Raw genomic sequence first — 26,878 nt, forward strand, 5'->3', positions numbered from 1 at the left:
ACGTAATATTGAAAAGACCAGAACTGATTAAGATACGACAAAAAAATCTACTCCGGTCAAAAAATTCTCATAGAGTTTCTCTTTATCACAATGTTATTGTAAAATGATGACTCTCGAAAGTTAACCAAAGCTGACAAGGTTAACTTTTCAACCAAATTAAATACAAAATTCACGTATTAAGGATATAATCCGGATATTGCAACGCGTTTCAAAAATCAATCCACGGATTAAAATTTTATACAGGAGATTGATTTGTCGATAAGCATCTATCTGTGATCTATTTTACTCTTTGAATTTGGATACGCTTTTGAGTGTTTTCAAACTTAAGATGGTTCAATTTTTGACGCTTTTCAAACAGGTTTTTCTCGCATTAAATCTCTTTGTGGATGTGAACGCAATATATTTTTTTTATTGGGTGTTTAGATTCGAACCGTGGAGATCTAGGTAATACAAGCTGGGAACTCACCAATGTAAGATACTACAACTATATACATGTTATTTTAAAGATTTCGATGCTTCGCTCGTGAACTACTGGTGGTAGGCAATTTTTTTTTTCTTAGACCCATAGAATGCGTGGTACGCTCGAAACCTCTTACGTTGTAAGCATGATGATACCTTCGATAGAAGCAGGCGTTACCTTGCGGAATTCCATGCTATGTTATGAAAATTAAGCTTAATTTGCTAAAACCAGGAGAATCTGTATGGAGTAATGTTCCTCCTAACATAACATTATTCTTCTTCTGATACTGAGCGAAACGTGCGTAGAGGGTACATGGCTGAAGATTTGTTTGGTGTGCAGTATAAAGAATGAAGAAATTATAAATTACACCATATAGATCTCCTGCTTTTCACGGAGTATAGCAAATAAGGCTTAATTTTCATAAGACTAATCTCATTAATCAAATAAACAGAACATTTTTCAAATCCGCTTGGTATTTTTAGAGAATAGAACGTTCTACTGAACAATAAGACAAACTGTTTGTTGCGTTTATAGTCGTATACAACTTTTAATAAATTTCCGATCCATATTTTTATTAAGTAATACCTACTTTACTTTAATAAAACAACCTAAGCATTATACTTCGATCCGCCCGCGCTAATTATCCGTTTGCTCGGACCATAGGCACACCGCATACATTAAATCATTTTCGTAGGGAAATCTAGAGCTTTGTAATGAATACATAGATAGATAAAATATAGATTTCAATCTTTGCCCATGTATTAAATTTACTCGTATAAAAGAACGGTTATTTTGCTTTTATACTATTCTTTGGTCTCACTGAATACCTACATATTATGTAATTCCACAATTCCGTACCAAATATGACTTGGGACTGTAATCGGGTATAAAACTTCAAACATCTTTTAACTTTTGATTTCGTTTTGCAGTATTTTGTGGCCGGCGAAGTCGAACGCTAGTTATTAACTTTTTGCAAAAACGTTCGTACGGGCGGAGTTATTATTAGGTTTCCTGTTCTCGTGCGATATAAAAACTCAAAGAGAAAATTACGATTTACGTCTTCGCGGTTAAGTGCGCATTCTTTACCAACTTGCGATAAAATAAATGCAAAAGAAAGGATGCTTTAGGGGTGTTTACGATACTACAGTGAAGTAGAAATATGCATAGAGACCTAACTAACTCTGCAAAGAGCTTATTTTGATGATACGGCAGTCAGTGGTCGAAGTAGCTCAACATGACCTCTACCAGCTCGGGAGTTGGGATACCTCGGAGAGCACGTTAAAGCGTCGGGTTCTGTATCGGTTCAGTATCACTAACGTGGTAAGTCTATGTTTTAAACACCCTCTCTCCTGGAGGCCTATAAACATCCCAGCCTAGTAGTTATGATGACAATGATGATGAGGACCAATGGTATAACTTGACTGTCGATGCACCAAGAAAAGGTTAAAGCTACATTCGTTCGCTCATTCAGTTAATGAATAGGGTAAACCAGGAAGGTATTGGAAGCGTTTCGTACCAAAAGCTAGTTGCTGTGGCTACGAGAAACCTACGTCCTTCAGTGGACGCCCAATGTTTGATACAATAATTAAGAGATAGGTAACATTTGTCGACCTTCTTTATGAGCAGTCCTATCACCCATCATTCCCATTATATCTCAACCCGTTACTTCTTCTTCTCTCAGAATGACAAGGGTAAAGGCCGTAGACCACAACGCTGCAAAGCACAGATTAGTGGACTTCACACGTCTTTGAAAAGATTATGTAGAACTCCGCATGTTTCCTTACTTTCCTTACGATGTTCTTCATCGCCGTAAAAGCAAGTGATATTTAGTTGCTTAAAACGCACAAACTTGGTAAGTTTAACAGCGCGTGCTGGGAATCGAACTCGGGTCGCCCCTAAAGTGCGGCCGAAGTCCTAACCACTACGCTATCACCGTAATTATATATACATGCACAGAAAGCTTGACGTAAATGTATGACGTTATAATGACGTTGTCAGGGTTTTATGGCATTATAATTTATACATAGGCACATACATGGCATAATTGTAACACTTGATCCTGGTACTACTTGTTTCGTAACCGATTAATTGTTTAAAGATAATGCAATTAAGTACATTATTAAAATAACTTAATTTTAAATTTTAATTAATTAGTGGAACTTATGTTACTGTAACCTTATTAATTGAATACAATGTTACATAGCTGCTGTTCTTTTCCGTTTGCATTTTGTAATAACAAGATACGCGGTTCGAGTAAATAGTCATTCCTATCGAATCTGTCTGTTTGTAATTGAACTAAACAGATCTGAGAACGAAGGAAAGCTATTAATCCGTGTCTCAATTACTTTAATGACACATGTATCACATCGTGACTACATTCAGATTGATTTATATTTTAATGTAAAGGTTGCTTGGCAGTAGACGTCTCCCGCTTAGTAGAGGATTTTAATCTGAATATTGAACTAGACTACTAGAATCAGATAATAAGTTTAAGATCGAGATTTAGATTTAAATAAAAAGAGAACTCTGACCTTTTAATTCCAATTAATCTGACGCGATGAGGAACTTTTCAGAAACGGATCAAGATAAAATATCATGCTGAATGCAGATGACCTTCCTGAGCGAGACTGACTAATTTTGGGATTAAAAAAGCAACCTTACCTCCTCAAATCTCGAACTGAAAGGTGGAATATTAATTCTTGGAAACTATAACTTGTAGGTACAAAACAAGTGATAAAATAAAAACAGTCACGAATTCAAAGCGGAAAACAAATCTGACTAAGCTTTCTGCGGGTAGTTGTAATTTTTACTATATAGTGATTCTATGGAGGGTAGAGGTAAGGAGAGTCATCTTATATGGGAGAAAAGTTGAAAAAGTGTCCAGTTGTTGCGCTAAATAACAGTTCAAAAATCCTCCACAATGGCGCTGGTGGATGCACAGGGTATGGTATGAATGTAGCAATCGTAGATGAATTGAAGTATGCCGAGTTAAAAATTTAATGTCATTATCGACTAAAGTAGTTAATTATTGACAATTTCAACAACTTACGTTGTACAAAATATTGTGGTAAATATAACCTTACTTCCTTGTATCTCCATACTTCCTTGTTTATTCTTCAAGCCTACTCTAACAATATTTATATTTGGCGCTTCTTTTAAGAGTTACCCTGATGCAAATGTGGCGCCATCCTAATTTAATACATTTTGACGACACTTTTTCATATACACAGATGACTCTCCTTACCTCTACCCTCCATAAGTGATTCCTAGAAATTGACGTATTCATATATAAAAAAAGAATCCGTCACGAATTTGCACTTAAAAGTCTGACTAAGCTATGCAACGAGTACGTTTTGCAGAACTGTGACGGCTTTAGCGCTTACATTTATGTTTCCGGGTTCGATTTCCGACGGGAACTAAAAATCAAAATGGCTTAGTTAATTATTCTAATAAGTTTCCAACCAGTCGTTTACATTTCGTACCAACTCTTCATTGTACATCTCAAATTCTATATGGAAGACTTCTACCGATTAGCAACTGTCGTATTGATAATTACCGAATATAACATGGACAATATCTTGTCATATCTGAAATCGAACCCAAAACCTCGTGATTCGTAGTAAAACACGGTGGTTACTAGATCAGCTATTCAGATATCTAAAGCAGACTTGGACACAGGAAAAACATGAGTATCAATTACATCATAATACGATACCCTATTCGAAAGAAACCTTTGATAGGTAATATCCACTGACGTGGTCATTGGGACCTTATATGTAAGGTGCGCCATTTTCCGCATAGATACCACGCTGTTGTTATTTTTTTTTTGTGAAAACATAACAGCCATCGACTGAAATTTACAGTTAAAATAAATGGGATAAAGAAAAATTCAATGAGTAATTTCTTCTTCTTAATTCGGGTATTAAAAACACTGTATCGAATTATCAGTGAGGGTATATATCTATTTAATTCGGTCACTAGCAAATTATATTGTTCGAACGGGTACTGTATCAGAATCAGAGGATTTCACTGTTGGTTTATTAACGTTCCATTGCTGAAAACAGGCCTTCGCAGACTCACAATCCTCAGCAGGCATTCTCATAGAATAAAGGGTTTCTAGAGCATAGCCCCACCACGCTCCAATGGTAAGCTAAGCACCGGTACTATAAATTTATCAAAAAAGGTCCTTTAGTGTGGATCGTTATGCTCATCTTTAGCCGGTGGATAAGCAGCCTTACGATTGCGTATAACACTATTTTATGATTCCTAAACTACCAGTATAAATAGGAAACACAGATACAGTGTTGCTGAATAGATAACGACCAGCGCAAATAACTGTTAGATCGCTCGAGGAAACCGCTTCTACGAAATAACTATAAAAAGTCAGAACCAGAAAGATAATGGTGACTGGGCGTGGAATAAGCGAAATATTCGTTGCATGTTGGCACAAATAAAACATATAATAAAATTATAAATCGATATTTATTTAGCTGTGAAAACCTCCCTGGCGCAAGAGTGAGTGCTGTGGGAGTAAAGTGGGTGGTCCCGAGTTCGATCCTAGGTAGGGGTAAATTAGGTATTTATGATATCTAAATTTTCTCTGGTCTAATAATAACCGCCCTAAAAATAAATAATAACCACCCTACCAAGGAAGAAGTGCCACCAGTTAGGCGATTAGGGGTATTGATTAGGTTTAACATATCTGTCCTAACTAGGGCCCTTTATTACCAACTAAGAATGCATCCTCATTTACCATCATAACTCGTAGTGAGATTTCGAAACAAAACCGTTTTCATATATGCTTTGTGGAATTACAGCTTGGTCAAATCAGAAATGCTATTAGACCTATAAAAAGTTACCGAAATATCTCAACGAGCTGGAGGCTAAAGACGAAGTCGGGCATCACTATCGAGGACTTTGTGGGTTCAGGCAAGTGCTGTCCCGTACTGTACACCTCGCGATACTTCAGTTCTTAACTGCCAACACTGTGAGGCCAGTAATTCACCTTCAACACAATTTTCACTGAATAAGGTCAAAGTTATTTGGGAAATACTATCAATTAACGACTGCCCCAGGCTAACAAATTGAGGCTAAATAGAATAATTGATGTTTTATTTGGAGAAACAATCGCTCTCAATTGCTTAGAGTAACTTTAAAAAATATATGACTGTATTCTTTTAATTTAATAAATCAATTTCCAAGATACAAATGATCTAGAATCACGGGAATATTTTGTATTTATTCTGTTATAACTGAAAGATTGTTTACTTTATAAGACTTAATGAGAATTTTGTGTAGACGTATATTATTCATAACTACGCCACACCACACTTGTGGTGCTTAATCTATAGTAATTAGTGTTGCCCAAATTCAGTCTTGGTCTTGCAGTCTTGGTCTTGTTCTTGCGTTTTTGCAAGACCAAGACCAAGAACAAGACCGCGTATTTTTAGCAAGACCAAGACCAAGACTGACCGTGCAAGACTTGAGCAAGAACAAGACATAGCCTGCAAGACTCTTGCGTCTTGCAGCTAGGACTTAGCGCTATTTCACGGAGTAGTTAGGTGTAACAGTTCGGTGTATAGGTAGGTAGGTACGCTTAGGAATTCTATGAGACGCAAAAAACTATATCAAAGAATATGAAAAACTGGACCTATGCGCATTACGACTAATACCATAAACATAGCGAATAAAAAAATATCTATTAAAATCAAACTGAGTGCATGCATAGTTATGTTTTAACCATCGGCACTTTGATAATGCGGCATCAAAGGTTTTGTACTTACTTCTCAAAGAAATTTGCCGCTTTTCGGAAGTACATGGTTATGATACACGCGCCGGCGGCTTCTTTTGAAATCTAAAACAATCGTTGCCGCCGCGCCGAAATCATAACATTTGACATAATTCATGCAAAATAATTTCGAATTTTAAGAGTACCTACAGGTGTTCCAAAGAATAAATAAGTTTCAGATTGGTGATTTTAGATTGGTGGAGGACGCATGAGACAGAGTATCCGATTTTATCGAAAATGGCCCGTGATTTTCTCTCAATACCTGCAACTTCAGTACCTGCTGAGAGGTTATTTTCTAAAGCATCATTAGTAATTAGAAAACATAGAAATAGGTTAAGTGATGAGTCAGCCAGATGGTTACTTTGTATTAATTCTTGGTCAAAAGAATTGATATAAAGTATCATAACCTAATGATAAAGCTGTTGATTTGTGTTGTATTTTATTTTTTATTCAAATAAATGATAAATCGTAAAACTCTTTTATTAAATTTCTTATAAGTTGAGGGTTCAATCTCTTTCTAGACAGATAAGTATTGTTCTTTAAAATACAGTCAAGTTATTGTAATTAATTTGTTTTTTTACATGTTTTAGCAAATGTAAGCTTATAAATCATAAATGTTTATTAAGAAACAGTTACTTCCATGGAAAACGACATATAGGTCAGTTGATTTTTCGAATTTCTTATCAAATCTTCAGTTATTTATTAATCTGCTTGATCTTTACTATGGCTATGTTAATTCAAGCTCACAATGTTCCAATTCTAATACGTTTTTCTAAGATTTAAAGTAAACTTTAATAAATAGTAATAGACTAATAGGTAATTGCAAGACTTGCAAGACTCTTGCTGCAAGACCAAGACCAAGACCAAGACTGGGAGCGCAAGACCAAGACCAGGTGTATTGGCGCAAGACCAAGACCAAGACTGGCTAAGTCTCGTCTTGTTCTTGCATTTGGGCAACACTAATAGTAATGTTCTTTTTGCAAGGAATTCCTTTCGGCTTATTTTATAACATACTTAGTTATCATAACATTAGCACAATCGATTAATCTAGCATAAAAGGTAACTCCTAGACAGTCACTTGCCATAATAACCATATATTATAATTAATCGATTACATAAGAAATTGGTATTTCCGCTGTGACATAATCATTATAAAATGACAAAATACTCTACTAAATTGTCAGGATATTTGTGTCGTATCCTTTGAATATCTCTATCGACGCTAACTTACGATATCTACATATACCCATGTATATAATATGTAGATTAAAACCCAAATATAATTCAGCAAACTTATTTTATAAGAACCGTTAAAAAATATCCACCAAATTAAGTGTAATTTAATACATTTACGAAAACAGCAATATTTCTAGTATTTTAAAATAACATATCATATTTACTTTTTTTTATCCTACAAATTGTCGTCCCGTGTCTATCAAATCTTGATAAGTGATAAGACTAATAACATCGACAAACAACCTATTCAGACCGGAACACAGCAATGCGCTTAGGACTGAAATAAATATGGCGAAAAATAACTATTGAAACTAACTAAGCTAAATATTATATTTTTCGGTATTAGTTATTACTGCCCGAGTTAAAATAATACAGTAACATTTTAGACGAGGTAGATTGGAAGAATGACATCCTATTGGAGCTACCAATTGGACCTAAAAGCCTTTTGTTGAAATTTATAGCCCTATTCCTGAGGAAAGTACAAGTCATAACATTACGTTAGTCCAGTGGCGTGCATACAGGGTATGCACTAAACGGGCAGATGATATAAAATGAAAAAATCTCCAGTAAGAGTTATAAGATACTTAAGGGTAGGCATTGTAAGTCTACCCTTACCCAAGTCATAATAAGTCTACCCTTCATAACTCGTACCGGAGATTTTCTTCATTTTATATCATCTGCATACCCTGTTCAAACTGCACGCTACGAGTATAAGGAGTCAATCAATGAACGAGCTATACGACGCGATGGTTCTTAGAATGTAAGTTTACTATTCAGAAGGAGTACATGGGCGAAGTCGCGGAGAACCGTAGTTACCTAGTAATTAGATATGTTTTGAATTTGATAGCCCAACCTCTAGGAAGGTTAGAGTTTATATAACATCATGCTACTACCCTTTGGAGCTAAGCAAACGATCTAATAGAGCTAGCGGGTGATGCGATGCGATTAGTCGTCGAGTAAAATTTATGTAGAATAAAGTGAAATGAAAGTTTATATGTCAAATATTTTCATATCGTAAGTTAGAAGCGGACGAAGTCGCGAAAAACAGGATGTTTTATAAAGTCGCTAATGGACAAAGCGATTCAGAAGCGGGATGACTTTGATTTATGGGACCGATATCTTCATTGTATTCTGTGATTATATGAACTCCTCATGTATAAAACAATAATATTTTATTTTTATTGTTGCCTTGTATTTATCCTGCTATTAAGCATATACTTATCCTTTGTAAGCTTAGTCTGCATGCCATATATGATCTGTTTAGTACTTAGTTTAATGTAGTCTTTAATAAAATTAATTGTAAAGCGATCACTCATCAGGATGCTGGCGGGAGAGTGAGGAATCTTTTAGGGACCTTCCTATTTAGTTCACATTCTTTTATTTTTTTTATAATTTTTTTTTTTTTTATTTTTTTTTTTATCTTTTATTATTTAATAATATTATTTATATTTTTTATTATATACACCTATTATGATTTCAAACGACACGTCTCTTGAAGGTGTTCTGGAGGATGATGCCAATTTATCAGATTCCTCGTCTTCTCTTGGTAGTTACTATAGTATTTCACAACCGCTAAGCTCTCTTTTAAATTCAACATTTGCGTTATATCCAAAAAACTTTAATGCTGTGCATATAAATGCTCAGAGTGTCCCAGCTCATTTTCCAGATCTTTTGACCACATTCGACAGTAGAAATATCCACGCAATCTTGGTGTCCGAGACATTTTTCAAACCTTGTTTACCTTCGACCTCTTATAGCTTGCCCGGCTTCCATCTTATTCGGAATGATCGGATTGGTAAGGGGGGTGGAGGCGTTGCTATATATCTCCGCAGCCATATTCCGTTTACTATTCTTGATAAATCTCCGTCAGTATACTCAGAATGTGCTGAACACCTGTTTATTGAGGTATTATTTGGCCATTTAAGATTGCTGTTGGGTGTTGTCTACTGTCCCTCTCTCCATATTGATTATTTTGATGCATTTGAAAGGTCCCTTGAGCAATTTTCTACGTCTGTTGATCACACCATTATTATGGGTGATTTTAACACTTGTCTTATTAAGGATGACCAACGCGCTAGGAAACTTAAAACCATAGTCAATGGCTGTAATTTAAACATTTTACCTACTAATGCTACTCACTTTTTCCCTAACTGTACACCCTCACTCTTAGATTTAATGATAGTTTCCTCTCCTAATTATGTCGAAAATCATGGTCAATTTCCCGCTGAAGCGTTCTCCTATCATGACTTGGTTTTTATATCATACAAGATTCGACCACCGAAAGCCAAGCCGACTGTAGTTATGCGTCGCAGTTTCAGACATTTTGATAATTCTTTATTTATGTATGATTTAAATAAAATAGACTGGACTACCATATTTAGCGCAGAAACTATGGATGATAAGTTAAGTATTTTTAATTCTCTACTCACAGAACTTTTTGATGTACACGCTCCTTTGAGACCTATCAAATTAAAACATCTTCCAGCGCCGTGGTTAACTCCCGAGATTAAGGCTCACATGAATAAGCGCAATGCAGCTAAAAGGAAATACAAGTTGCGCCCGTCAGAGGATAATCTTATAAGATATAAAAATCTCCGTAATCGATGTAGTAAACTCTGCCGCGATGCCCAACGTAATTTTATTTACAATGCCCTTCAAAATTTAAACACTGAAAAGGCCTGGAGGTTTTTAAACTCGTTAGGTATAGGTCGCCAGCGAAAAATGGCTCATCGTATCCCGGACCTAAATACCCTTAACCAGCACTTTGCAACTGCTTCAACGTTGGATGGTCAGATGAAGGAAGTTACTCTTAATCATCTAAGATCTCTGCCTGCGCCTGATTTTCCGACCTTTAAATTCAGAGAAGTGACTTTGGACGAAGTCAAGAAGCACGTTTTGGCCATCAAATCTGATGCCGTAGGAAGTGATGGAGTTGGTCGTAGGATGATTATCCTGGTCCTTGATAGCCTAGCTCCTATTCTATTACACTTATTTAACTATTCTCTATCAACTTGTACTTTTCCTTCTAGTTGGAGGAAGGCGTTCGTGATCCCTCTTTCTAAAATTGCTAATCCTACAACTCTATCACATTTTCGACCAATTTCAATTCTTCCTTTTCTTTCTAAAGTCTTAGAACGTATTGTCAATCAACAACTTACTCTTTTTCTGACTAAAAATAACGTTCTATCACCTTTTCAATCTGGCTTTAGACAAGGACACAGTACGGTCACAGCACTAATTAAAGTCTGTGATGATATTCGGAAAGGGATGGACAGTAAATTGGTTACTATTCTGGTTCTTCTTGACTTTAGCAATGCTTTTAATAATGTGAATTACGACTTGCTTCTTGCGTTGCTTAGGTCGAAGGTGAACGTATCATCTGAAGCCATTGACTGGTTTCAGTCGTATCTGTTTGGTCGTCAACAATGTGTCAGATTTGATGGTAAATGTTCCTCGTTTTCCCCCCTCACTGCAGGTGTTCCACAGGGTGGGGTGCTTTCACCACTTCTCTTTTCCATTTTTATTAACTCTGTCTCTTCTGTTATCTCCTCTTCATTTCATTTCTATGCTGACGATTTACAGATCTACTCCTCAGAAACCACTGATGGAATTTCCTCTGCTATTTGTAAACTGAATACAGACTTGGCGAATATTTGTAACTGGTGCAAATCTTACGGTCTTGCCGTAAATCCTGTTAAGTCACAAGTAATCGTCATAGGTAATCGCAATTTGCTGACTAAAATTAATAACCTTCCATCTGTTTACTTTGATGGGGTTGCTTTGCCATACTGCAATACGGTCAGAAACCTTGGGCTGACGATTGACAGTTCCTTTTCTTGGGGACCTCATGTATCTGAGGTAGGGCGGAAAATTTGTGCCACTATTGGCTATCTTAGGCGGTGGAAGAATCTTCTTCCAATTAAAACTAAGATCGCTCTTGCCAATTCTATTTTGTTACCTGTCATTGACTATGGTGATGCATGTTATCTTGACTTATCGCAGGATCTCCTTAATAAGCTCGATAGGCTGCAGAACCTTTGCATCCGCTTTATCTTTGGCTTGCGAAAGTTCGACCGCATATCTCAGTTCCGCGCTGAACTAAAGTGGTTGTCGGTCGGCCAGCGGAGAGAGATGCACGCCTTGTCTCTGTTGTATCGTATCCTGTTTCTTCCTCAGACTCCGCCATATTTAAAAGAACGTTTTACCTTTTTTGATAATAACAGGCTACGTTCCTGCACCGACAGCAAACTACAGGTTCCGTACAGTCGCACGAAATATTATAGTAATTCTTTTACAGCTAATTGTGTCAGACTCTGGAATTCCCTACCTGATGACATACGTCAGGCAAAATCCTTGCCTCTTTTTAAAAGTCGTTTGAAAAACTATTTTTTATGTATGTAGCGTTATAGTATGTAGTTTATTATATTTATATGTATGAACACTATATATTTTATATAATAATTATATGTTTAGTATTAGAATTTATACCATGTATGTAGTTTAGTTTGCAATATTTTTATGTAGGTAGAAATTTTTATTGCCGCACCAACCCGTTCCTTTCAATAACTACTATCGCCAAAGGTTGTCTGGGAGAGATCGCTTTAGCGATAAGACCGCCTTTGCACACCTAAACTAGTTTTTTTTTTTTTTTTAATTATTTCTGTAAATGTGTTTATTTGTATTTTGTTTTTGTGTGTGCAATAAAGAATTTATTATTATTATTATTATTATTAATATGTCAATTCGCAATTTGTTGGCAAATTGAACACGTGTAAATACTTCAACAATAAATACTGCGAGAAATTGCACTGCATCATGTATGAGTTACGCGTTATCTTTATAATTTACCATTTAATCACACACCCGTATGAATATAATCGTTAATCACATAATTATTCAAATCATTATCTATGATTTATTTTTCTATTGATTATTATTCTTAATATTTTGTTATCAAAGTGCAAGTGACTTTTAATATTCAACTAGCTGAACCAACGGTCACGGTTCGCTATAGCTTAGTTTGAGGGTATTTTTGTACTTGTGGTTGTTAATGGGTATAAAAATTCTTATTCGCTTAGAGGATATTCATTCAATAAAAGTTAATCTACATCTATCTAATAAATCGATGGATTTTTATTAATAAATCGATCAACTAATATGTGTTAGAATAAGACTAAATATAGTCAGTCGAGTTGAGGTAGTCTTTGAGTTAAAAGATTTCAATTGAATCATAAATTAAGATAAGACGCATAGTGATCATTAAAGTTAAATCAATGAAACGATGATTTAGTTGACAATAAATTTGAAGAAACATTTAAAACATCACATTTACGATAATGGGCAATGTGTGTTCGTAATATTTGTTTTATGAACTTTTTGTCGTTTTTATCCATGTTCGGCTTAAACGTACCGACGTCTTGACATTATTGCCTCCTGGAGACGGATATGGGATTCTTTTCATCCCAGGAACTTTACAGATTCCTACGAGATTTACAAAAACAGGATATTATTATTTCCCATACGTTCAACGTCAAAGTAAAGTATGCCCTCTTTTTATTGTTCTCGATTAGTAAAGTGGCTGAAAGATTGTATCAAACTCAGACGTCAGAAAACACCACTGAAAGCTGGTATCCAAAATAGTTATTAATTAATTTATTAATTTTCAAATTATTAAACTATGTTAAGAAGCCTTAAGGATGATCGCGATTATGTTTTGCAATACCCCGTCAAAGGTTAATCCTTTCTGAGAATTTAAAGCAGACTCGAACCAGGTCGATGGCTCGTGAAAAATTCTCGCGCAGACAAAGGGTGTGTACGAGCCAGACGACAAACTTTATAGCCGCCCCGATATTGAATTTTGTGATATATGCGCGTTTGTTATAAAGAATAGCTATTGTTTATGATATCCACTTTAAGAAGCAGCAAAAATGTGTATTAATCGTTATCCTCGCTCTCGCACAGCTATACAAGAGAAACCCTTTTATTATTTTTAATCTTCTACAAGTTGGGAAGCAAAGAGGTAGTTCATAATTGCTAATAGCACCCAATTAGGAGAAGGTATTGAGTGATGTCCAAATTCTACACACATTTGTCAGTTTAAACGTAAACTTAGGGAAAGAGGACCACCATAATTCGAAAGGGATCTAGAGAGAGGTGCAAGAGAGCGCTATAGACAGGGAAGGTTATGGACGAATCCACCGATAACAGCTTAGCTCTTGACTTAATCAAAAGAGTAGAAGGCATATCAGACAAAGAAGTCTTATTAAACTCTTTATTTGTATACCACAACATTAACATATTTAAAATATAACAAAAACAGAAACATCGAAAGAAGTAGTAATACAAAAGGCGGCCTTATCGCTTAATAGCGATCTCTGCCAGGCAACCTTAGAATTAGGAAAAAAAAAGAAGAGGAGAATAGACTGCTGGTGGTACAAATATTATAATATATACATGCGAATAACTACATGCTAATACATAAACTAATAAGTCAATATGTAACAAATCCACTTGCATCGGAAGTTAAAAAAGCTACCCAATGCAATTTTTTGCTTTAACGGTAGACCCTTATTATTAAGCTGTGTGACGACAGCTGCGTGCTCCTATAATACCTTACATTGGACGCACGCAGAATAATATGTAAGGAATGTGTTGCCCAAGCCATAGCTATTAGTAATCGACCCTTAGCTTCGTGGTGCTAGGTACTGGTACGTCTAAAGCAAAACAAGTATTGTATTGCCAGCGCTATGGATGTTTGTGATCGCGATACCACGTCATATTTCCATAATCTGATTGATGGAAACTATACTTTTAGAAATGAGATCTCTGAGACATTATACTAATTATTTAAGCAATTAATTGTGTTAACGCAAATTATTCAAATCAAGTGAAACCAAATATAATTATCATTAAAAACAAAACAGTTGCTTTGATGTAAGGACAACCGCAGGCATAACAATTATTAATACGGATGTCATCATTTATTCAGGGAGTTTTATATTCAAAATTTTCAGTAAACAGATTAACTCTATGAACTCTATAACTAGTGACACTATTTGGGAAATTTGTAAAAAAATAATTATAAATTATAAAACATGGGATAAGCTGTATCTTAGTCAATCCCTGCTATTAAATATAAAAGAAACAACATTTTCATCATCGAGCAAACAATATGATCTGAATCGATCCAGTATGCAAAATGCACGGTATGCACAAAGAAGGTTCACTGACCTGTACACAAGGTTTGCTTAAAGAGACGCACAATCCATCGGCGTCCTTGCTGTAATGCTCGACCAACTCTTGAAGAGTCCGGAAGGTGGTGCGGCGGGCGATGAAGAACCCGCCCTCGTCCAATTGTCGGATGCGGTAGTGTTTTACCGTATCGCCGTCTCGAACTGCGGAAAACAAGAATTTTTAAATTGTGTTCTGACTTTAAATGGCCTCCTAGTCACGAAAAGAAGGAATAGAATTAAGAATCCCCGACGCAAACAAACTTTCGCAAATCTATGATAGGCTTTTACTTGGGTCATGACAAGTTAAGTATAGATCCACACATCTCTTCTTATAATAAAAAAGGTTTAAGCCTTAGTTCGCTGGCCAAGTGGAGATTGGACTTCACACGCATTCGAGAACTCTATGGAGAGATCGCAGGCTGGTTTCCTCACGATGTTTCTCTTCATAGTTAAAGCTAGTGAAATTTTAATGGTTTGGTTAGAATTCGGTCTCCCTAACCCTTTCTTATTACCACTTACGATTTTTAAATATTTATATATATCCTCTTTATATTTAAGTATAACTACATAAAAAGTACTTAAACCCAAAAAAAATATTATTATGAAGAGCCCCTAGACTGAACTAAATACCTGTTTCGTTTAGAAATCACGTTTTATTAAAGAAATGATTCCACGTATCGGCCACCACCAACGGATTTCCTGCCAATCGATAGGTAGATTTCGATGTGAATCAATGTTAAACAATACGCGATTGCCGTGAGAACTCAATGTTAGCAAAAAACGTAACTTCATGTAATTCTAAGCAAATATGTCGCATCCGAAATTTTTCACACCCAGCGATGCATAAAGTTCCTCGGTAAAGGCGGGTTTATATCGTTTATTTTTGGTAGAACATATCTGTTTTAATTTACACAAGAAAAACTGTCATTGTTTTGAAAATAAAAACCCAATTAGGACATAATTCTTGAGAAGATTAAGAATGATAAGATTACTCGCCATAGCAGTGATCACGATCCTCAGTCATGAGGGACTGACTAAAGAGAGAATAATTATCGTATAATTTTATTAAACAAAGGGTAAGTTGATATAATTATAAATTTTTTAATGATAATCATAAAAAAACATTTTGATCGCAAACCATTTCCATGCAATGCATTCTCTAAACGCAACTAAGCCGAAATACAAAAAAACCTACAATTATAAGGAAAGATGAGACATGTCTGTCATTAGGCTAGCGAGGAAGATTTCAAACTACTCTACTATATACTTTATCTATGACAATGACAATTTGTATACCATCCATGAGTGGAACCTATACGAACAAAACCTACACTGTAATTGTTGCACGCCCAAAGAGGCAATATACATTGGGACTTCATACTTATAATTCTATCCAACCTGACCTGTAATATGCAATAAATGAATTTGAATTTGAAAACTATAAAGCTGTTATCCTTGCTTAATCTGCAAATGTGCGCCCGTCTTAATAAACAATAAATATTCAATGCATTTCCCGATTACTTTTGAGTGAAGATATAAGGAATTATTTATCTTCGATTCCCAAAAACATTAGGCTCAAAGTCATACTTGGAATACTAAGTGCTGTGATGCGGTATTTCCTGTCTAAATAAGGCGATAGGTAGACAGCGACTGATGTCAATGACTCAATGTTACTGTTGAGAATTCGGCGACAGAATAGGAACGTTTATTGTTTCAGAGTCCTTAGTGTACATTTTGGAGTAAACAAGCGTTAAACGGAGATACGTTGGTAAAAGGTCATTTATTATGCACCACGAATAGCGGACCCTCGCGGCTTCGTCCGCGTATGAGTCGATCGAGAAGCTTGAATAGATCTCTAACATCATAATCATTGTGGCTAGCTATGTACCAACTATTATTTTACGTGGTATACTGAGTTAGTAAGTCATCATTATTATAGTTGATACAAACATAATCCATCGATACATCTATCCTCACAAACTTTCGCATTTATAATATTAGTAGGATGGTACGCATGCATTCGATCGTTGTCCCATATGCCTTGCTACTTGCTTTTATTTCTGAAGAGTTATGTCCTTTATTTCCGAAAATATTTATCAGATCTTCATTAAAATTAGACAATACATGCTTGTTAGTATGCACTTTTAAATAAAAAAAGAATAATTAAAATCAGTGCAAATTTAACGGAGATATGAAGTAAAATTGATAAAAATTTTCATCCCATTTCCCGGAGGAAACTTATTGTTTATCTGGATAAAAAGTATCCTATATGTTAACCCGGGATATCAGCTACAACTATACAAAATTTTATTTAAATCCGTTCAGTAGTTTCAGGTTTCCGGACAGACAGACAGACAAAAATTTAATAAAAATTTGTTTTGGACTCACTATCGATTACGAGTATCATACAGTATATAATGTACAGAAATCTTCCAGTTACAGTTTTATTACAAGTAAGTAAGTATAGATTACATGTAAGTACATAATATATAGGGAGCAGAATCATCATCATCATCATCATCAAGTGATTGATGTCCACCGCTGGACATACGTCTTTTGTAGGGCGTTTCAAAATCCACGATCTTGAGACGCTTGTTTCCATCGCCTTCCAGCAATTCTTTTCTGTTCGTTGGTAGCCGACCAACGCTGCGTTTACCGGTACGGGGTCGGCATTCCAGCATCTTGGATCTTGCATGTAAAGCCGAGCCGGCATACCACATGGAGGGAGGGAACCCGCACTCCTTCCATAGGCCATACAAGGGAATAATATAGATTTATGTTTCAGCTACAACATTAGGGGTTATTTTTTTCTTTCGAATGTTGCAACTATAATTTTTATTTCAAACATAGAATCGAACAACGAGGTGGAATCAAACAAGCGTAGGAGGACCCAGGACCGTAGATTGTGGCTTACAAAAGACCAGAAGTCAATCGGTTGAGAAAATGATGATGGTGGAATAATTATCTTAAAATGAATTCTTTTACCTTGGCATCCTTAAAATAAGGATGATTATTATTATAAAACAAAATAATATTAAAATCTTATACGTGTATCGTATCTTATGGTGGACGTCAATGTATGGCAAAAAAACTGTAGTGTTAAAGTAATATTCTTTTAAATGATGAAAGTAAGCTTCTATCGTTCAAAATATTATTACTTAAACACTACAGTTTATTTGCCATACCTTGATATCGTGACGTACTGCTCTAAGTGTTGGCAGTATGGCGGCCGATGTCTGATCGGATTCGTATAATATTGATAAAAAAATTGGAATTACAAATTAATTATAGCTATTATTGGAATGCACTGCGTCTCATACTTAGTCTGTAATATAAAAAAAAAACTTTTCTAGAATGGCGCCGTGAAACTTCTAGGAAGGTTTTTTTATAATATGTGCACGATTCCAATAAAAAATATCTACGTCAGTAGAGTTCACCTTATATATAATCAGTTCATTTATTATGTTTGCTAACACCGCATTACATTATTATAAGATTATGAAAGAACATTGCAACTTGCATAAGTATAACAATGTATAACTATGTAAAGTAAAGCCTGGGATCTAATATTATTAATAAAAAGCAGTTGCCCGAAACTTCGTCCGCGTTTGTTTTGGGTCTTTAAAAATACCGCAGGAACCTTTATTATCCCGGGATAAAATGCCGTCTCCAGCACGAAAAACTGCGAACATCTAAAGACAAACTAGAGGTTATTGAAATACAAAATGTTATATCACTTAAAGCCAAAATCTCCTACTACATTACTGTAATTAGCGTTTAATACAGTACGCGAAAAAAATTGGTGGTTTTCGGAAATTCAATTTAACGGCATGCACGCAAAAAATCCCTGGCAGCCATCTTCAGGTCAGTCAAGTAAAACCATACGTACGTCTAATAACTCTTAATTATAGCTTAAAAGCAGATAGGTAACCTGATTTTAGGTAAATGACGCTCTCTATAAAAATTTCATAAAATTCCATTAAGATAGGTAGTCGTCGTCAATTTAACTACCTTGAAGAAACCTTTTATTAACCTTTTGTTTTCCGCGGGAACCGTATGTTTTGCGGGATAAAAAGTAAATATATAGATTATAGATAGTATGATAAAAGCCTTTCCTCCTTTTAACTAACTCTATGTCAAAAATCTAGTGAATTGGATGCTTGTTTAGGGCGTAAAGTGAGGACAAACCAAAACACAAATACACAAACGCATTATAATATAAGTATGGAAGCATGGACCCCGGGTAGTTGTCGAATTTCAGCTATCAATCTTCTTTATAGGATTATTTCATTTCTTTCAGATACACATACAAATACACATATAATAGTCCCTTGTAGATAGCAATTTACATTAAATGCCTATAAACGTAATAAAAAATAGAACGAAGACAGGTATAATGGTAAGACAATGAAATCATAAATAATAATTAACCACTAGAATGATCTTCTAGAATAGCTTCTTCATTGATTGCAGTTTTAACTTACTTTAATAATAAAGCATGCTAAACTAATAAAAGACAATCGTTCTTTAACACCTCTTTAACACCTATCGCGCATCAATAACATTTTCTTATTAGGCTTTTGGTTAGCTGGAAGAGATCGCTAGGTACTGTTAAAGTCGCTACATTATAACTTCTTCATTTCTGCTCTAATATTTCTGTATCTTTCCTCTTTGGCGTACCAGAACATTGTATTAATTCACTCCTTTAATTCATATATTTTTGAATATTACGCTGTTATTTATTAAGGATAGGCAACAGATGACTAGACTGAGGACTGAGGAGTTGTTAGTTGCTTTAACAGTATCACAACTGCACAACAGGTCGAGATATATTGTATTATTTTATCAATCCGATAACCGTATCCGTACCGTTGTACCGCACCAACCGTCGTATCACATTGTGGACGTCTTTCAGTTGACACTGTATCATATATTGATAACGTTAAGAAATGTCCAGCCCTTTCCTGAGTCCTTTGATGATAAAAAAGTGTGCGTGTGACTTTTACGCGCGATTGAAGTTAAACTTTTATTATTATTTTTTGAAGAAAAAGTAAAATGTTCCTGGCCTCCGCCATTTCATTTAATATTTACTATTGTTTTATTTTCTATTTGTTAAATAGAATAATTGAGAGTAGAAAATTGAAGGTTAGATCAGCACATTTCAATATAACCTTTTCATTGAATATTATAGAATGTCGCAATCGTCAGAAAACATATTAATAATTTATTTATAACAAAAGTAATAAATAAACAAGTATATTTAGAGATTTACAAAAAACTTTGCAACTTTGCATATTTTTTTAAAACTGTTGAATTTTTATTCTCTTTGCTATTCACGATTGATCCGTTAAATATTGGAAATAAATAATTCTTATTGATTATGACATTTGCAACTAGCGGGCGTATAAGACAAGAAGCGTGGAGTAAATGACATATACTTACGACCAATCCCAATTATTATTTTTAAAAAGCGGAAACTACACAGACGTGGCATAAAAATTAAGTCGCGCCAAAAGAAGTTTTACTTAAAAAAAAATCGTATCGCGTATCGTATCAAAGCAGCGTATCGAGACATCGTATCATGGCTGCGTATCATCACCGGTGCACATAAGCGATAAGCGCCGGATAAGATGATGATCGGATCGGGCAAAAGATACATGTATTTGGTAGTCCTTACGAACATATTAAACAATAATTTTAACAGAAATTTAAACTTAACATTAAATATCAGTAGGTGCTAACAGAAAAAAAAACAAAATTATGAGACCATGCTGATTTCTTTTGCTCAATAACAATACCTGTCATAGATAAAATAAAATAAACGCTTCATAGAATAAATGTTTTAAAGTTATCCATATGCATGAAAATAAATTTCCAAGTAGGGCACTAGAAAAATACTTTATAATTATTTATTGTTACCAATTTTCCGCGATGAGGTAATGCATCGGGTACGCCTTTTGCTATACAACTGAATTATTTTATCGATGCTATTATTTGGTTGCAGTCTTGTTTTGGTATACTCTTACAAATTATGCGAGTCACTGACTGGTCTATATTATGTAGGATTCAGTTAAAATTCAAAACCGCTATCGCTTCAGATGTAAGCCTCAATTTAGGGGCCATTAAACTTCTGCTTTAAATAATCAACCGCAAAAAAGCAGAATAATCAATTTTGTAAATTATGTGGCGTTTGCGGTTGAATTACATAACGAGTATTCTACTTAGAATTTTGTATTGTTCATAAACCATTTGGCGATTTGTCTCCCTCTTGTATGCTACTGTTGTCTGTTATTATAATTACATTTGTTAAAAAGCAATAAGAGTAAACACAATAAAATAAAGCAGATAGGCATTCAAATATTGCTTTAATGTTATGACTTCTCTCTTCGTTCTCGATTTTGGTAATTGAATTCCGAGCACTTCATATAAGTGGAGTTATCATTTACAAAACGCGCAAATAATATGCAATTAAAACTTCGTGGTAAAACCGACAATTAAATAGTTTCTTAGCTATGCGACTCTCTTGTCAGGTAGTTATGAAATTTTTAATTCCGCACTTCCTCTAAAAGAAAATTCTGGTAACATAAATACCAAGGACAAGTATGGCAAAAAAAGGAGAGCGAGATAATATTATAATGATTTTGAAACAGTCTCAGTTGAAAGACCACGCTGACATTCATTCGTACTCTACAATTATTATCACTAAGGGAGTTAAAGTAAAATGAGCAGAATCAATGACTGCATCCAGGATATTTTGCAGCAACACCGGTAGATTTGAAATCGTAATATTATAGAAAACGGCATGACATTTTATTTTTTTCTAGTTTTATATAGACGATAGCACTGACATATTGAAAAAAATGGAAATATTGCATTTTGCGACAAAAAAAATTGTAATTTTCTTTCTTTGGACAAGTTAGTAAAAGTTAGGTTTAATCACATTATCACATAGTCAGCGGACACTTTTAGAGATTCAGTTATACGTGAATCAACGTGTCTTTTTAAAAGTTAAGAGTCAAGGCAGAGATATATAAAACGTAAATAGCCATACGACAGCAAATTTAGTTGTCTGAGAAAAATCTGTCTCGATCATCGATCACTAATAAAAAGGTCTCGATACTTCTAACAGTTCGGAAATCAGATTCTACGAAAAGAAGACGGCGAGAAACTCAGCAGTCGCTCTTTTCCAACATTAACATGTACAATATTTTTTTTATCGTGCGGGATGAGATCGGATTTGACTTCCAAAATACCTGTCGAAATTCATCAATTGTATAGAAAACTCGCTGTTATAATATTTGTTTTAACTCATTGTTTAAACTTATGCATTGGTTCCCGCAGACCTTTCACATTATTGTATGGGTATTTTGCAGTAACACCGTAAATTTCACAGTCTAATTTCTAATAATAGTGATACTAACGGTAAATTAGTAAAAACTTAAAAACGGAGACAGCCTCTAGCGATGCATAAGCGATTCTCACGGCGTATCATAAGGTCTTAGGAAAACATTAACCGGTTTACTATCGGCACTGAATCATCGAGACTTGGCCGAAGACGAGTTGTGCACTTAAATAGGTAAGCACAGTATGTGCAACTAGCAAATGCCCTCGGTTTCGGTCACGTAGACGTTTGCATTTTTACGTCTTTTTCCTACTGCACTACTTTCTTAAAATAATAAGTATTCGCATCGGGTCAGTACTTTATGTCGACAAACAATTGTTTATGATTTTTTTTTACTTTTATCCATTCATCTGAGATCACTACTTTAACAGTGCCTAGTGTAGGTTTGAAAGTGCGGCTTTGTAAACATAATTTCTGTGGGTTGGATTTTATAAATCAGTAATATATTTTTATATAGGGTTAATTGGCGGGCCCAAGAACACATCCTACATTGTGCCGCCAAGAAATGAGGCCCTATGTGCCTGTAATCACACCGGCTTCTACACCCAAGGGCGGATCCAGCTTTGGCGCCAGGATTTTGACGACGATAGAAGTAAAAAGTAGGTATTTTATTAATGTACCTAAGTACTGTACTTAAATTTTTTTATTCTTTATTGTACACTTTAAAAACTTAAACTAAATAACTTGTACATAATGCCATCTTCTCTTGAAGACATCCAGAGAAGAATTATCACTAACGGAATGAGGCAGCCTATTTATATTCCATAACCGTGGTGGATGATTTGCCATAACAGCTAGTGGTATGTCGAGGGGTAAAACGCAAAACTCCGCAAGAGTGAAGAGGTGGGATCAACAAGTGTGTAGTGCATAAACTAAGAATTTATTTTAAAGTAGGTTTAGTATAATCGTATAAGTTCAATTGCCAAACAATAAGAAATAAAATAATTTGGATAACTAACAAAAATAACATTTAAATTAAAACACACGCACTGGAATAATGAAAAAGTGATTACTTTCCATTTCTTGTAATTAGTGAATTTGTAGCAATAAGTTTTAAGAATACTTAGAAACACATTAAAGGTAGAAAGAGATTTAAGTTTTTTAACTTAGAACTATGATGATGATATGATATGTTGTAGTTTAGTTGTTCCGAATCCGATTGAGGTTAGGTTAGCTAGACCTCTAGCTAGACGTTACGTAGTCGAGAGAATTCAAACATACAAAGTTATTAAATTATATTGAATTAATAAAGTATTGAAGGTTTGTAGTTACATAAAATCTGTATGGTGACGAAATATATAAATAAAGTCAATATGTTCAATTAGTGGTCCACCAAAGTCCTGGAAACCGCTCAGGGGGGTTAGGGAGGGTTGTCATGAATGCATAGAGATAGCTTGTATCCCGGAGATTTGTAAAGGATAGTCTTTATTGTAAAAAACCGAAAACCCGGGCGACTATTTTTAAATAATTGTTTTTTTTCACTTTCGTCTTTGTCGGTAGGGTGACAACTAGCCCCGACTGGAGCCACGCACCAGACAAAACCAGAGAAAATTTTATAAATTCCCAAATTATCCCCTGCCGAGAATCGAACCCGCGCCGAACACCGCTGTGCCGGTGAGGGTCATCATTTTAATAATGCAGAAAATTCAAAGAATTCCAAACATGATAATAATTATTACGTAATTAAAAAGTGTAACTGCAATAAAACTCGACAGGCAGTTTCGTTAATTATTAAATCGTAATACAAAACTAAACCGGAATCGACCTTAAGTAATTTTACTTTTACTATATATTTACCTGATAAGGAAAAATCGTTATGGCGGCTCTCTGAGTCTCGAATAAGGAAAGCACCGTGTTCATTCTCTGGTAATAGCAATTTCTTTTCAGCTTCGATCCGTTTTATTTTACGGAAGTACCATCTGTAACAAGGAAATGAAATTAGTATTCAACTTAAGCCTGTTTCACGAATAAATGGTATACTGTTCTTAAATTTAGTTATATTTTTTTATAATCCCTGATGTAGTGACAATTTTTAACAGTATTTTTTAACTTTTTGATATATTTCTTATGCATGTTTAGTAGATTATAATTGTCGGACAAAGCAGATGATCCACCTGATGGTAAGGACAAAACCACCACCTATAAACAGAGCAACACTTCAACAAGAGGGACATGCCATGGTGGTTTTTAGTTTGGATATACCCCCCTTTAGAGAGGGGGAGTGCGACATAACCTCTCTCCTGCCCAAGGGTCGGAGGTAGTCATAAAGCTTTTCGAATACGCCAAAATAAAGGGCATGCTGGAAACAAAAAGGCGGCAGAAATGAGCCTGGCGGCAGCACTCCTCCGGACGAGCTGTCACAAGAAACTGTATTACTACTCTAATAATACTGATTAAAAAAATGGTTTGCACCTTAGCACTAGATGTCCACCACGCCACCATTACTTGCACTCATTATTATTCACAGATTTCTTAGCCCCAAAGTAAGCGTAGCTTAGGTTATGGATAGTGTTGCCCAAATTCAGTCTTGGTCTTGCAGTCTTGGTCTTGTTCTTGCGTTTTTGCAAGACCAAGACCAAGAACAAGACCGCGTATTTTTAGCAAGACCAAGACCAAGACTGACCGTGCAAGACTTGAGCAAGAACAAGACATAGCCTGCAAGACTCTTGCGTCTTGCAGCTAGGACTTAGCGCTATTTCACGGAGTAGTTAGGTGTAACAGTTCGGTGTATAGGTAGGTAGGTACGCTTAGGAATTCTATGAGACGCAAAAAACTATATCAAAGAATATAAAAAACTGGACCTATGCGCATTACGACTAATACCATAAACATAGCGAATAAAAAAATATCTATTAAAATCAAACTGAGTGCATGCATAGTTATGTTTTAACCATCGGCACTTTGATAATGCGGCATCAAAGGTTTTGTACTTACTTCTCAAAGAAATTTGCCGCTTTTCGGAAGTACATGGTTATGATACACGCGCCGGCGGCTTCTTTTGAAATCTAAAACAATCGTTGCCGCCGCGCCGAAATCATAACATTTGACACTATTCATGCAAAATAATTTCGAATTTTAAGAGTACCTACAGGTGTTCCAAAGAATAAATAAGTTTCAGATTGGTGATTTTAGATTGGTGGAGGACGCATGAGACAGAGTATCCGATTTTATCGAAAATGGCCCGTGATTTTCTCTCAATACCTGCAACTTCAGTACCTGCTGAGAGGTTATTTTCTAAAGCATCATTAGTAATTAGAAAACATAGAAATAGGTTAAGTGATGAGTCAGCCAGATGGTTACTTTGTATTAATTCTTGGTCAAAAGAATTGATATAAAGTATCATAACCTAATGATAAAGCTGTTGATTTGTGTTGTATTTTATTTTTTATTCAAATAAATGATAAATCGTAAAACTCTTTTATTAAATTTCTTATAAGTTGAGGGTTCAATCTCTTTCTAGACAGATAAGTATTGTTCTTTAAAATACAGTCAAGTTATTGTAATTAATTTGTTTTTTTACATGTTTTAGCAAATGTAAGCTTATAAATCATAAATGTTTATTAAGAAACAGTTACTTCCATGGAAAACGACATATAGGTCAGTTGATTTTTCGAATTTCTTATCAAATCTTCAGTTATTTATTAATCTGCTTGATCTTTACTATGGCTATGTTAATTCAAGCTCACAATGTTCCAATTCTAATACGTTTTTCTAAGATTTAAAGTAAACTTTAATAAATAGTAATAGACTAATAGGTAATTGCAAGACTTGCAAGACTCTTGCTGCAAGACCAAGACCAAGACCAAGACTGGGAGCGCAAGACCAAGACCAAGACCAAGACCAGGTGTATTGGCGCAAGACCAAGACCAAGACTGGCTAAGTCTCGTCTTGTTCTTGCATTTGGGCAACACTAGTTATGGATGCCTTCTAAGATAGCTGATGATTATTTTTATGAATATAATACGCATAAATAATTTTAATATACAGATAAACTCCTAGACACTGAAAAATATTCCTTTTCATCACACAAAAACCGATGGTCGAATACTAAGTTTGAAACCGAAATGTTTAGTCATTCAATGATCTCGCACCTACCAAATAATGAAAACAGTACGCAATGTATCTTGTCCGATAACACTCAGTTTTCATAATAAACTAATGTCACGTAATAAAGTAATTAATACCCATGTGGGTATAAATCTCTCAAAAAAAGTTTTAAAGATTTTACTTTACTTTCAAGTTGAGTTTGTTAACTCGATAAGTTATTATACTAGGGGCGCAGAAAGCAAGGCGACAGTGAGTCAACGCAAATGAATGAGTGTTTTGCATTCAATTGTCGTGAACTCGCCGACAAGGGGACCCTTTTGTACTAACGCTTTTAACACAAATAAGGCCATGTGAAATCATAATTTTATATTTTTTGCCGCTTATATGTACCTAATAGATAAGTAGTCTTGCCTTGTAGCCTATTATTATCAGTGTCTACCACACCTAGGTTTATTGTAATAATATATTTGGTCTTATATATTAAATTATTTTTCTAATCGATAAACTTTAAAACTACTGAACTGATTTTAACCTTTCTCTCCATTAGAAGCTTTTTTATCCAGAAGTGCATATGCTATATTCATAGTTTCAATTCTATAAAAATAATGTTTCAGTCTTTGATTCAGTATTTTAAAACCAAGCCAGAAGATTAAGTGTTCGCGATTTGTTTGGTACGCATGCATTTTGTAAGGTCATTCATACATAAACACTTT

At 35.0% G+C, this 26,878-nt stretch overlaps 1 protein-coding gene across 2 annotated transcripts in view; it reads right to left on the bottom strand.

Moving 5' to 3' along the window:
- The window catches only part of LOC120633528 (tyrosine-protein kinase Src42A), a 102,003-nt gene that overhangs the window by 19,365 nt on the left and 55,760 nt on the right, over positions 1–26,878 (bottom strand). For both annotated transcript variants that reach the window (XM_039903761.1, XM_039903759.1), the window contains exons 2-3: positions 23,916–24,037; positions 14,715–14,878 (exon numbers count right to left, since the gene is read on the bottom strand). In XM_039903761.1, the coding sequence (XP_039759695.1) occupies positions 14,715–14,878; positions 23,916–24,037 (286 nt within the window). The remainder of the gene's footprint in view (positions 1–14,714; positions 14,879–23,915; positions 24,038–26,878) is intronic.

Source organism: Pararge aegeria, chromosome 21 (genome assembly GCF_905163445.1).
Source record: "Pararge aegeria chromosome 21, ilParAegt1.1, whole genome shotgun sequence".
Lineage (NCBI taxonomy): Eukaryota > Metazoa > Arthropoda > Insecta > Lepidoptera > Nymphalidae > Pararge > Pararge aegeria.